Genomic DNA, 13,773 nt, shown 5'->3' with positions numbered 1-13,773 from the left:
GTTGGGTCATATTGACAGACTCCCCTCAGACTCATCCAGGCACCTGAAACGGCTATTCAGGAGGCCAAACACCCTCTCAATCACAAAATGTGTGTGGGACAGGGATGTGTTATATTTCTCCTCCACAGCTCCAGATGGATTTCTCACTGGAGTCATGAGCCATGGCTCCAGTGGATATCTGGCATCCCCTTACAAAAAAAAAAAAGAGAGAGAAAGAGGAGGTGAGACAAAAATAAGAAAATACAGTTTAATATACAGCAATTACATTTAACATGAATAACAAATTACTTAAAAAAAATTAAACAGCCACCCATGCAGGAAGAGGTGGTAAAGTGAGGTAGTGTGTCAGATATAGGAATCATGTGCACTGCGAAGATGTTGGGCAGAGACATTGGTGATGCACTCCCCCATGCATCACACACTACCTGGCAACTGATAGAAGGGAAGCCCTTCCTGTTGTGGTACTGCTCCACCTGTGGAACAGGAGAGGCCCTAATTGTGACATGGGTGCAGTCTATCTCACAGAGTACCTCAAGAAAATGTGCCATTCCATAAAAGGCACTCACAGTCCCAGCATTGTCCTGAGGTGACACCAGGAAATAGATATATTGATCCACATTTGACAAGACTACATCCAGGAACTCCCTCAGTATCCTTGAAACAGACACCAGCGAGATCCCCAAGGTGTCCCCAGACTGTCTCTGGAGGATCCCTGTAGCAATTATAGTAAGGACTGTACATACTTTGGTGTCCACAGGAATAGGAAGTCCACACATTCGTCCAATGCCCCTATGGAGGCAAACATACCCACTAAAACCCTTATAATGTCCCTGTCCACTCTAAGCCTATCAAGGATTTCTTGATCATCAACGTTTTAATGAGTAATCCTTTGCTTATATTTCTGCCTTCTTGATGGTGAGTGAATTTGGGGGCAAGCCATTTTGGCCTGGCAAAGACAAGCAACTCTGGCTTGGAAATAGCAAAGCTCATCACAAAGATAGCATTTTCACCATTTGCAACTGTGATACATTTGGAGAGACTTTGCGTTTTATACAGCATTGGCGATAAGCACAGGAAAGTGGAAAAACTGACTAGGAAATGCAAATGGCGTACAATAGCATTAATTAGCATAAGAATACTTATGTCTTCTCATTAACATCTCATTATCTGCTCATTTGCATAACTACATTTGTGGACACCACAAATTGGTGATGGCCTGTATGAATTGTGACTTAGCTGTGCCTGTCTGCGCTTGCCTCCAAATTCTTAATGCATTTGCGTTAATGACTATGGATACCATCCGATGTGTGTTTTAAAAAAATGGGAAAAGGGGATTGAAGATGATGATGATGTTTATGTCTATTTTACTTATATTTTTAATAAGTATTTGTGTTCATGCAGTTTTGTTTACAGTGTCTTCAGATTTACCTTTAGTTCAAACAATGCTTGGCAGATGATTTCTACAGGGTGTGGGTATGTATGTCTGTAATATGACGCATAAGTCAGAGTGCTTGCTTTCTGTTGTTATGCAGACTGTTTTTCTTCATGGCGTTGAGTTCCTGACACTTGCTAGGCTTCCTCATTTTCTGTTTCTGGAGTTTATTCTTCTACTTTATTCTGTACATTTTTGTACATTTTCATGGGGTGGGGCAAAAGCACATCACTATGGCTAGGCTTACAAATGCCAGGGCAGATTACTTTATTCAGGAGATTATGATTTATTATTTTAGATGACTTTTAATGTTTATAATGCGTTAACATGCTTAAATCTGAGTTTTTAGTACTTTTATAACTGTGAACAGTGTTTAATTTCACAATCCTGAATACTGTATTGCTCTGTTTCTTTTTGTTATTATTATTATAATACATAATTAGTAATATATTTCAATAGGGGGTATTAATTTCTGGTGTTTGAGTTTTTTTATTGATTTACTGCATTTTTTTGGATTACTTTTTTGTTTGACACTTTTCTCCTCCTAAATGCCTTTTAGAAACAGTGGCAGTTTGTTGGATTTAAAATCTGTGAGAGAGTAAAAATCTGTGACATAATTTGATGCTCATTTAGCTAAAACTTGGTTGGTCAGTTATTTCCCACTACACACACACACACACACACACACACACACACACACACACACACACACACACACACACACACACACACACATACACACATACACACACACATATGTATGTGTGTCCATATAATGATAAAACAAAGCATCAAACGGGATGTGATATAGCACAAATGCTTGATCACCAGCCAATAAAAAACATATTTTTTCAGGGTGACAACACCTCCTTCATCTCCCAACACCCTGCTATTTACATATATCAAATCCAAGATTGCGCTACAGTGGGGAAAGGGTAAATTCCCCAATACTCTCTATACCCAGACTTTGCACACAGTAAAAAAGCTGGTATGTGTAATAGCTGATTTTTGATCACACGGAAAAGTCAACTAACATACACACACGCACACACACACACACACACACACACACACACACACACACACACACACACATGACTGTGTATGTATGTATGTGTGTGTGTGTATATATATATATATATATATATATATATATATATATATATATATATATATATAGATAGATAGATCTACTTCTAAAACTCAAAGTTTCAAAACTTAGACCTTCAAATGGCTGAGACCAGAAGATTAAAATTTTTAAACCTCGAAAATGAAATAAAAAAAAAAAGCCCCCTGAACCCCGCGCCCCTGCTAAATAAATATACCAACTCCGAGATTGCTGTACAGTGAGCAAAAGGGTAAATATCCTGTTCCACTCTGTACCGCGATCTCCAGTCAAAAAGTTTGAAGTTTCAAAACTTCAGTCTTCTGATCTTGGCCATTAGAAGTTCAAAGTTTTGAAACTTTGAGCTTATATATATATATATATATATATATATATATATATATATATATATATATATGTATTTATATGTATATACATATACACACACATATATACATATACAATACAAACACACACATTCATCCCAATGTAATACCATAGAAATGTTAGTTAATACCCAAGACTGCATTTAGTGATGACTGCTCATGTTCATGAAGGTTGTGGGCACTATTCCTGGTAAGAATTTACGATGCCACATCCACTCATCCAGGTTCCTTTTTAACAGTGTCATAGAGGTGCTCTGTTTCACATGAATAGGTATCCTATTCCAGAAGTGCGACAGTCACTGGGAGATAAATCTGTCCCTCCAGCTTAAGATGCAGACTATATTTAGGTCCCTGGAAGGGTATGGCCCTAGTCCTATTTGATTTATGGGTATGCAGCAAGTTCATTAGGTTTGGGTCTGACATTGCTCTGTAAGCCACCCAGGTATAAGTCTCCTTTAAGAAACCTATATCATACAGAGTAAATTGCATACAGAGTAAATTGACAGAGACATTGTTGGTCTGTGTATTGCATGTACTGGAGTCCCTTTATCTTCTTTGTTAGAAACCTCTGAGGTCTCTCCAATTGCTGCAAGTGCTTTGTACTGTACATGCCGACTCTCTCTGAGCCCTTTCTTATTTGCAATGGTGATGGACAGGTTGACAGATGAGATCAGACAGGAGTCCCCGTGGACTATGATGTTTGCAGATGACGTTGTGATCTGTAGTGAGAGTAGGGAAGTAAATGGAGGAGACCCTGGAGAGGTGGAGATATGCTCTAGGGAGAAGAGGAATGAAGGTCAGCAGGACTAAGACAGAATATATGTGTGTGAATGAGTGGGAGGATAGAGGAATGGTGAGAATGCAGGGAGTAGAGGTGGTGAAGGTGGATGAGTTTAAGTACTTGGGATCAATAGTTCAGAGTAATGGTGAGTGGGGAACAGAGGTGAAGAAGAGAGTACAGGTAGAATGGAGTGGGTGGGGAAGAGTGTCAGGAGTGATTTGTGACAGACGAGTACCAGTAAGGGTGAAAGGGAAGGTCTACAAGAGAGTAGTGAGACCAGCAATGTTATATGGGTTGGAGACAGTGGCATTGACAAAAAGGCAGGAGTTAGAGCTGGATGTAGCAAAGTTGAAGATGTTAAGATTTGCACTGGGTGTGACGAGGGTGGACAGGATTAGGAATAAGTATGGTCAGCCCAGGTTGGAAGGTTTGGAGACAAAGCCAGAGAGGCAAGATTACATTGGTTTGGACATGTGCTGAGGAGGGATGCTGAGTATATTGGGAAAAAGATGCTAAGGATGAAGCTACCAGGTAACAGGAAAAGAGGAAGGCCTAAGATAAGGTTTATGGATGTGGTGAGAGAGGACATGCAGGTGGTTGGTGTGACAGAGCAGGATGCAGAGGACAGGAAGAAATGGAAACAGATCATCTGCTGTGGTGACCTCTAACGGGAACAGCCAAAAGAAGATGATGCCAAATGGGGCTTTATATTTAATTATGGGCCGGATTAGTGCAGTGTATAGAGGGGTTATAACCTCTTTTCTCTTGAGGTGATGCCTTTACTAATCAAGTGTGCTATGTAGAAAGCTTTCCTTACTACAGTAGACACATGGTGGTCGAAGTTAAAGTTGCAGCCAACTTGTGATCCCAAGTCCCTTACCATTTCATGGGTATTTACGGTATTGTTGTTGATTTGATAGTGTGAAGGGACACTGTTTGTGCCAAAGGGAATGATGATGCATTTCTTTGCATTCAATTTGAGACCGTGACTAAGACACCAGTCATTGGTCTGCATAATACTGTCCTGGACTATACTGACATCATTTGGGGATTCAGTAATTGCACCCAGTTTGAGTTGTTTGCAAACGTGGTCAGGCACAACTCCTTAGTTTTGACCTGAACTTCTGAGAAGTATATGACAAACAGTAGGGGGTCCAGCACTGACCCCTGTGACACCCCACTGGTACCAGGTCTGCTGGTTGATGTGGAGTCACCTACTTTGATGCTGTGTGTCTGGTTTGTGAGCCAGTCAGAAACTCATCTTACAAAGAAGGGGTTTACATTTAGTTTGCTAAGTTTATCAATAATGCCTGAGGGGGGGATTGTTTTAAGTTGAGATATGCTGTGTGCACAGATTTGCCCTCATCAATAGCTCTAGTCATATTTTCAAAAGAATCCACCATGGCTTTCCAGGCTGACAGGAACTGGATCCTTTTTGAATGACACCAAAAACTAAGACAATTATTGAAATCAGTCATTTTTTTTTTTATACTGAGGCAACATTCTAGGTGAGGGTAGTATACTTGCTAGGCTAGGGACATATCTGCCTGGGGACATGTACTCAGAGAACTCAATCATCTCTTTTCATAAAGTCCAGTGAGGTATGTCTCAGGTCATTCACTCCAAGATGAACTATGACAGAGTCATAATAGTACTTGCTGCTGAGAGAACTGAGTGCATGCATGATTTAACGAATCCTGGCACCAGACAGGTAGCTGACTCTGACTTTCTCCTTGTCTAACCTGGTGCGTGAGACATCTGTGTGTCTCACTACTGAGTCTCCAATGACTAGAACATTTGTTTTTTTAGTGTTACGCTTAATGGGCTTGGTAGGTGAGACATTGGTGTTGCTATGTGTCACGGGTGCTGTGAGAACTGTGTAAGTTGTAGCAGTCTTGTGTTTTGGAGGTCTCTGGTGTCTCAGTAGGTTTTTTGAGAAAACCTCCGCATATGTTGATTTTTGTGTTAGATGTGTACTATGTGTATGAGTAGTGGTACTGTGTACATGTGTAGTGGTGGGTGGGTTGACAACCTCTTTTGTGTTACTGTTTTGAATATGAAAGAACATGGATTCAAGATTCTTGGTGTAGCTACATCTCTTGCACTCTGTACTAGAGTGTGTTATTAGTAGAGGGTTGTCAGTGTACATGAGACAATTGCTACACTGCCTCAAGACACCCAAGTCAAAAAGGTTGGCAGTGGAAACAAAGGTGTGTCAACTGTCCATAATGCTAGGCTGAAGACTGTTGTCATTAGGGGGGGCTTTTCAGGATCGATCAAGGAGGAGCTCAGTGGATGAATATTTCTACCTGGGGTTTATCTGTTGGTAGTTAATAGGTTTCAGCTGACTAGCAGTATTTCTTTGACTGGTAAAGTACTAAGGATGAGGGCTATACTAATGTGCTACAGCTGTATGTAAGGAAAAACTGTTGAAATAATCTGTTCGGCTATGGCACAAATTCCCTGCAGTGCACACTGCTGTGCAATGTGCAAAGAAGCAGAAACCTGCTCAAATACAGGGCTTAAATACCAGAAGGTAAAAACTTGAAAAAATTTTAAAAAGATTCAAAAGGACCAATGAGGATGCTTTTTGCAAGCTTAGACCAACCACCCTTCACCAGACAGGTTCCAATCAACACAATCCTCTCGCTAGAGTGCAGAAAGGCCGCTTCCAATCCAAGATGGACTGGAAAATGTGCTCAGAACAAAGAGTCACTACAAACAGATCCAGATGCAGTAAACCTGTATCTGGACTATGCTACAGCTACTAGCTACCCTAGTTTCAGTGGGAACCACTAGAAAGTGTTCAACACAGCAGACAAATAGCAGTAAGACACTAAAAAACATTTAAATCTGCAGAAAATCAGCAAGGAGACTCTAAAGAATATTTTTAACAGCTAACAAATCAGTTATTATAACACTACTTGGTGGGAAAACTAGAACAAGCAGCACAGATTGCTTTGCAACAGTGAAAAAACACCAGTAAATACCTAACAAACAGTGAAAATAGCAAAAAAGAGCTTTGTAAACAGTAAAAACAGCAATAAAATTTGATTTAACAGGTACAGTAAGGCAGATAATTGCACAGCAGCAGTGCAGATTAGTCTACAGTATACAAATACATAGGTTCATAGGTTCATAGGTAGGTACTAGGCTATTGGCCCTAGGGCCTATATAAGCCTAGCCAAAGGTACCCTGGCTTTCGCCACCCAAGAAAATTATTTTCCTGTGCCACTGTCAAGCAGAGCCACAGAAGTGATCCCCGGGGTGAATTTCCTATCTCCCATCCAATCATCAAGATTTTTCTTGAACAGTGCTAATGAGGAGCTTTGTTTGATATAGATAGGTAGTTTGTTCCAGAGTATGGGAAGTCTCTGGGACAGGAATCTATCCCTCCAGCATGTTCTGTTTATTGTGGTGACAAGGTTTAGGTCCCTAGAGCATGTAGCTCGTAGGGATTGGGATTTCTTTAAGTGGAGCATGTCTAAAAGCTCTGGGTTTGACATAGCTTTGTGTGTTAGGCAGAGATCGCCTCTGAGTAGGCGATATGCAACGGAGTAAAGCTGCAGTTTTTTGAGGCGGTCTGCATTTTGCAACAGTTTCTTTCTTCTGTTGTAGAGTTTGTTTATGACAGGGGACCACCAGATTGGCTTCTTTTTTTTGGAGGATAGCATCTTTCTGTTATGGATGCCTAGGGTGATTAGCTTATGGTTGGATCTGACCAACGAGGAATTGACCTCTGGTGTGGAGCACCGGTTGCCCATGTTGGTAATAACCAGGTCTAGGATATTGCTGCCCCTGGTGGGGGTGTGGATAAGTTGATTCATGGCATTGGAATTTATGAATTCCAGAAAACGTTGAGCACAAGAGTTGGTACATGAGTAGTTTTCCCAGTTAATGGTAGGGTAGTTGAAATTGCCCATTATTAGGGTGTTAGGTTGTACCCTAATATTTTCCAGTGTATTAAGAAATGAGGAGTGGGAATCCTGGGGCATGGTGGGGGATCTGTAGCAAGCTACAATTTGGATTGCGGTCTTGCCCAGAGTTAGTTGCACTTGGATAATCTTGGATGCATTATGCTGAGCAACTAGCCTGGAGGTGTGGATATCCTTAATGAATATGGACACGCCTCCGCCTTTAGTGTTTCAGTCCAGGTTAGGTGGCCGAAAGGTGTGGTATGAATTATAGCCTGGTAATGCAAGGATAATCTCTGGAGCCTTGAACCAGGTCTCTGTCACTGCACAGATGTCGATGTTCTCCATTTTAAGGTGTGCTTCGAGAGAGTGCATTTTGAGGTTTAGACTTCTAGCATTGAGTAGCAATACCCTCAGATTCTATTTGCCTGTACCTGTTAGGTATTAAAGTAGGCAGCAGGCAATAGAAAAGTGCAGTAAATAGTATAAATGGGGGAAAAACAGGCAACTTATAGTGTTTTGGAAGCTCAAAAGCCTCTATTCATTTGGTATCTCAACTCAGAGTTGTGGTTGCTAGCCCACCTCAGTTCAGCTCAGTACAAACAAGCAGAAACATGCTAAAATGCAGGGCTTAAATACCAGAAGCTAAGAACTTGAAAAAAAAAAACTTTAAAAAGGTTCAAAATGACCATGGAGGATGCATATTCTAAGCCCTAGACCAACCACTCTTCACCAGACAGGTTCCAATCAGCACAATCCTCTCACTAGAATGGAGAAAGGCTGCTTCCAATCCAAGATGGACTGAAAAATGTGCTCAGAACAGAGCCACTACAAACGGACCCAGATGCAGCAAACCTGCATCTGGACTATGCAGCAGCTACTAGTCACCCTAGTTTCAGTGGGAACCACTAGAAAATGTTTAACACAGCAGAAAAATAACAATGAGGCACTAAAAAAAGCATTTAAAACAATAGAAAATCAGCAAGAAGACTCTAAGGAATGTTTTAAACAGCTAACTAATACGATATTATAACCACTGCGTGGCAGGAAAATCAGAACAAGCAGCACAGATTGCTATGCAACAGTGAAAAAACACCAGTAAATACTTAACAGTGAAAATAGCAAAAAATATCTTTGTAAACAGTGAAAACAGCAATACAATGTGATTTAACAGGCACAGTAAGGCAGTCAATTGCAGTACAACAGTGTAAATTAGTATACAGTATACAAATGCAGTATTAAAGTAGGTAGCAGGCAATAAAAAGTGAAGTAAATAGTATAAATAAGCAAAAAAAGGCAATTTATGTTTTTTGGAAGCTCAGAAGCCTCTAGTCATCTGGTATCTCAGCTCAGAGTTGTGGCTGGTAGCCCACTTCAGTTCACCTTGATACAAATAAGCAAAAACCTGCTCTAATGCAGGGCTTAAATATCAGAAGCTAAAAACTTGAAATTTTTTTTTAAAAAGGTTCAAAAGGACCAATGAGTATGCTTATTCCAAGCCTTAAGCCAACCACCCTTCACCAGACAGGTTCCAATCAGTACAATCCTCTCACCAGAGTACAGAAAGACCCCTTTCAATCCAAAATGACCTGGAAAACGTGCCCAGAACAAACAGCCACTACAAATAGATCCAGATGCAGCAAACTTGTGTCTGAACTATGCTACAGCTGATAGCTACCATAATTTGAGTGGGAACCACTAGAGAATGTTCAACATGGCAGAAAAATAGCAGTGAGGCACTAAAAACATTTAAAACAGCAGAAAATCAGCAAGGAATGTTTTAAACAGCTAACAAAGCTGTTATTATACCACTGCTTGATGAGAAAACCAGAACAAGCAGAAAATATTGCTTTGCAGCAGTGAAAAATACCAGAACAATACTTAAACAGTGAAAATAACAAAAAGAGCTTTGTAAACAGTGAAAACAGCAATAAAATGTAACTCGTTCCTTCCAGTACAGCTCGTCTGAGTGTGTCCCTTTAACTCCCAGTGGGCGGGGCTTGAGACTTCAAAAAATGAAGTAATCACCTTACAGTTCTAACAAATACTCATTGACAGAGGTCAAATGTCAACACAGTTGTGTTTGCCATCATGTATGCTTCAAGATAAAATATTCTGATGCCTTGTATATTGCATGGTTTTGGAATTATTCATGTAAATATGAACAAGTAATATCTGACACCTCGAGGTGCAGCAGGAGGTAACTGCAGAAACACCTGGAGGTGCACTCAGTTGGAAGGCACAATAAGGCAGACAGTTGCAGTATAACAAAATTCAAAACAAAATACTATTATTATTATGCTAAGATATTAGAGTAGTGTTATATGCAGTAAAGTATTTTTCCAGCTTCAGTTTATTTAGTCTAGACACTCATTTAGTGTTTTCTTTTGTTTGTCTTCCTTTGGCTAATACATGTTGCAAAATGATCTATACTGAAAAAATAAACTCTGTGAACATGCATGCTCTTTGATACAGCTTGCTAACAGAAGATTTAGTATGCTTCCAATCAGTAATGATAACCTTCTTTATTTATTACATTTGATTACTGGTAAAGTCCAACTGGGCAATAAAACCCACTTTTCAGCAGAGTACTGAGGAGAAAAGCTCCAGCTAACAAATATATGCACATAAGATACATACAGTATACAGAGATTGCAAGCATCTCTGCTAAAATAAAAGGAGTAAAAAAGTTCACATTTTCATACAGTGTACAGGGTTGCATTCACATTATACCACTAACAGTGATGGATATGTGTGTGCAAACTTCCCTTAGATTCAAGAAAGGATAACAATATAATCATACGGACAATATACAAAGCTGCATTCTTGTTGCAAACACTGAGTTACTTTTTTATGTCCTTTATGACCTATGCTTGTAAGATGTAAGAAAGAGTAACACAAATAGACTATAAAATGTCAACTTAGTGCACTCATTTTATAAAACTAAGATGAGAGAAAATGCAAGTTCTCTGACTGAGTGGGAAATATGAAATAGTTTGCATGCAAATATCATCATTAAGAAAAACTATATTGATTTTAAGTCAAGATTTGGAAGATTAGAGGAAAAATATAAATATGCTTTTCAGTGAAGGGTTTTGCAGCCCAGCATGTATCTTCTGATGATGATGATGATGATCTTAAACATACTACTGTTTAATTTTTATGTCACTGTCCTCCATCTGAGGGATTCATGTTGACTTACTGATGACAATCTCAGTGAGCGCCATTATCACCAAATGCTCCAGCTAAAAAACGCTTTCAGCAAACCAAAATGTACCTTCCATGTAGAAGAAGCCCACCTCAACCCCACAGCTCATCTCTTACATACTCATCCACGGCTGCATATTAGTAGGGAAAAGGGCAAGTCAAGTTAACTGCAAGTGGTTTTCAGTGGAACTGTTTCACAGTAACTGGATTCACCAGAAATACAGTCATCCACCTTCACATTCCCCCACTGAAGTGGAGACTTTTATACTACCACATGAAATGTAATTTCATTAATGGTCTCATACTTTGTTGGTCATCTAACCTAAAAAATAAAGCACAACAGTCGGCATATAACAAAACATTGCCATCAAGAAGAGAAACCATCACAAAATCAAACAGAATTGCTATATTTTCTTAGCAAGCAGACTATGTGACTTTATATATACTCAGAGTGTAATGCCATAGTCACCACCAAACAATGACTGTTATATTTAAATAATATGTTAATTATAAATATCAGCAATATAAAGCACATTCTCAAGGTTATAACCCTGCTGCACACATCCTGTTTCATTACATTTCTCATGTTCAGATCACCTTTTCACCATTCCACATTTTCCTTATTCATAGCTGATACTTCATTCACAGTTTTAAAATTTTCTTCATTTGATATGCTTGTCAGAAGTTGTTCTTCTTGTGAGGAATGAGGTACTGTTTCCATAACTGCCTCCAGGTCAATACATTTGGCTTATTGTGCTTCTACAGGTAAAACTCCATTAGCGATACCTATGTAGGCCTTTGTAGTGGCCTTAACTGCCTCTTTGAACTTAACAATGAACCACAGAAGTTTTTTAGGCCTGTTTTCAAGGTTGAGTTTGGTTGGTATACTCATTCTATTCTACACCATTTTTTAAGTTGAATTGTGATAATGGTAAATAAAGAAACAGAAAATATGAAGAGCTGTTAATAATTTTCTGTTTCAGTTATGACTTGTTCAAGAACCCTGTGAGGAAGATTTTGTATACTGTGTTGTGCTTTTTGGCTGCAGTATACAAATATGAAACTATCCTGATCTGAAGTTCTAATAGTTGTTTATTTTTGCTCTTATGCAGGACACAGAAGTGGCTTCCATGATGTGGACATTTTACATCTTGTCCATTTTTTTCCTTCGGATTGGAATCACAGCAAATGCATATAACATGTTCCACAGTAAAACACAACTCAGCCACTTAACTGTGGATACAGAGAGGGGCACTGTGTATATAGGTGCTGTGAACAAGCTCTATCAACTGACAGCTGATTTACGTGTGATACATGAGGCAAACATAGGCCCCAGGATGGACAACAAGATGTGTACACCTCCATTTGAAGACTGTCCTGAACTCGTACTGACTGACAACTACATTAAGTTGCTTGCAATGGACATGTCCAAAGACAGAATTGTTGTGTGTGGAAGCCTATTCAAAGGGATTTGTTCTCTGAGAAGGATTAATAATATTACTGAAGAAATTCTGTATGACATCACCAAAGGAGAAAAGTCTTTTGTTGTCAGTAATCACAACCATATTTCATCAGTGGGTTTGGTAGCTGATGTTGAAAATACTACAGTGCTTGTTGTAGGAAATAGCAAGGAACACTTTACAATGTCTGATGTGACCAGGTTGGTAAGTTCTAGGCTCATTGATGAACTCCAAGGCAGGGACTCTTTTGAGACAGTTTCTGAGAATTCCTATATCCAAGGGGATTTTGGTTCTGACATGTATACAACATTTGTAAAGGTGTTTCAAACACAAAACCACATCTATTTTGTGTTGACTAGGCAAGAAAAACTAAGTGGTCAGAAAAAAACATATATCTCACGACAATGCAAAAATGATTTAAATTACTATTCTTTTATTGAGATAGCCCTAGAATGCAATACAGGTAATACTTTCACTGTTGTGCAGTCTGCATATGTTATGGAACTTGGAAAAAAATTATCCCGAGGTCTGACCAGTGCAGGAATCTATGGAAATGTAGCACCACAAAATAAAGCAGTTTTTGCACTCTTTTACAATGCAGCAAAAAGTGGCATTTCAGAAGAGTCGGCTCTGTGTATCTTTCCACTCAAGGAAATTGATAAAAAAGTAGAACAAGTCAGGGTTAAAGCCTACAGTGGAGACACAAAGGAAAAGAGTAAAAAAGTGATTTATCAAGCTTATGGTCTTGAAACATGGAAAGGTCAATTGGATGGAAAGGTAATGTTTTAGTTTTTTATTTATTTATTTTTGCATTTATTGTTTAAATGAAAAAAAAATGAATCATGCATCAAACATATTATTCTTGAAAACATTTTGAATAGAGTATCACAAGTCTAGAAAAGTACATTCTACAGAAACAGTAAATCATTTAAGCAGGATAAATTTAGGATGGCACAGTGACATAGGAGTTAAGGCATCTGCCCAACAACTCCAGGTTTCAGTCTTGGCCTACATTCACTGTCTGTGTAAATGTTTTACTTAGCCTTTATCTGAATGGGTTTTCTTTTTTCTGCACATCTAAGTTTCTTTCTCATCCAAAAACATTGATTGAATCCTGATTGAATTAGCCACTCTAAACTTTCCAGATATGTGCATTTGTGCATAACCATTAGTGTGTGTGTGTGTGTGTGTGTGTGTGCGTGCGTGTGTGTGCGTGCGCGTGCGTGCGTGTGTGTGTGTGTGTGTGTGTGTGTGTGTGTGTGTGTGCGCGTGCATGTGCGTGTGTGTGTGTGTGTATGAGCATGTGTGTCCATCTCAAAATTAGGAAATATGCCAGGGTACTTGGGCAGCTCCACTGATTTTCAGACTATAAGACTGATTTCATCCCTAAGGATGAAGTCTACATTCACAGCTGAGCTATCAAATCAGCCAAATCTATCTAATGGTCTTTTCTATGAGTCACTGAGGTAATAGCCTAAACAAACCTGA

At 39.3% G+C, this 13,773-nt stretch overlaps 1 protein-coding gene across 1 annotated transcript in view; it reads left to right on the top strand.

Annotated features, from left to right (window-relative positions):
• LOC122793582 (plexin-B2-like) overlaps window positions 1-13,773 on the top strand; it is a 245,960-nt gene that overhangs the window by 33,541 nt on the left and 198,646 nt on the right. Inside the window, exon 2 of the mRNA XM_044061751.1 lies at window positions 11,938-13,062. Coding sequence (XP_043917686.1) covers window positions 11,956-13,062 — 1,107 coding nt within the window. The 5' untranslated portion in view covers window positions 11,938-11,955. The remainder of the gene's footprint in view (window positions 1-11,937; window positions 13,063-13,773) is intronic.

The sequence above is a fragment of the Protopterus annectens genome, chromosome 2.part0, assembly GCF_019279795.1.
Source record: "Protopterus annectens isolate FY-2018-M chromosome 2.part0, PAN1.0, whole genome shotgun sequence".
In the NCBI taxonomy this organism is placed as follows: Eukaryota; Metazoa; Chordata; order Ceratodontiformes; family Protopteridae; genus Protopterus; species Protopterus annectens.
This window is presented reverse-complemented; position numbering and strand designations above follow the sequence as displayed.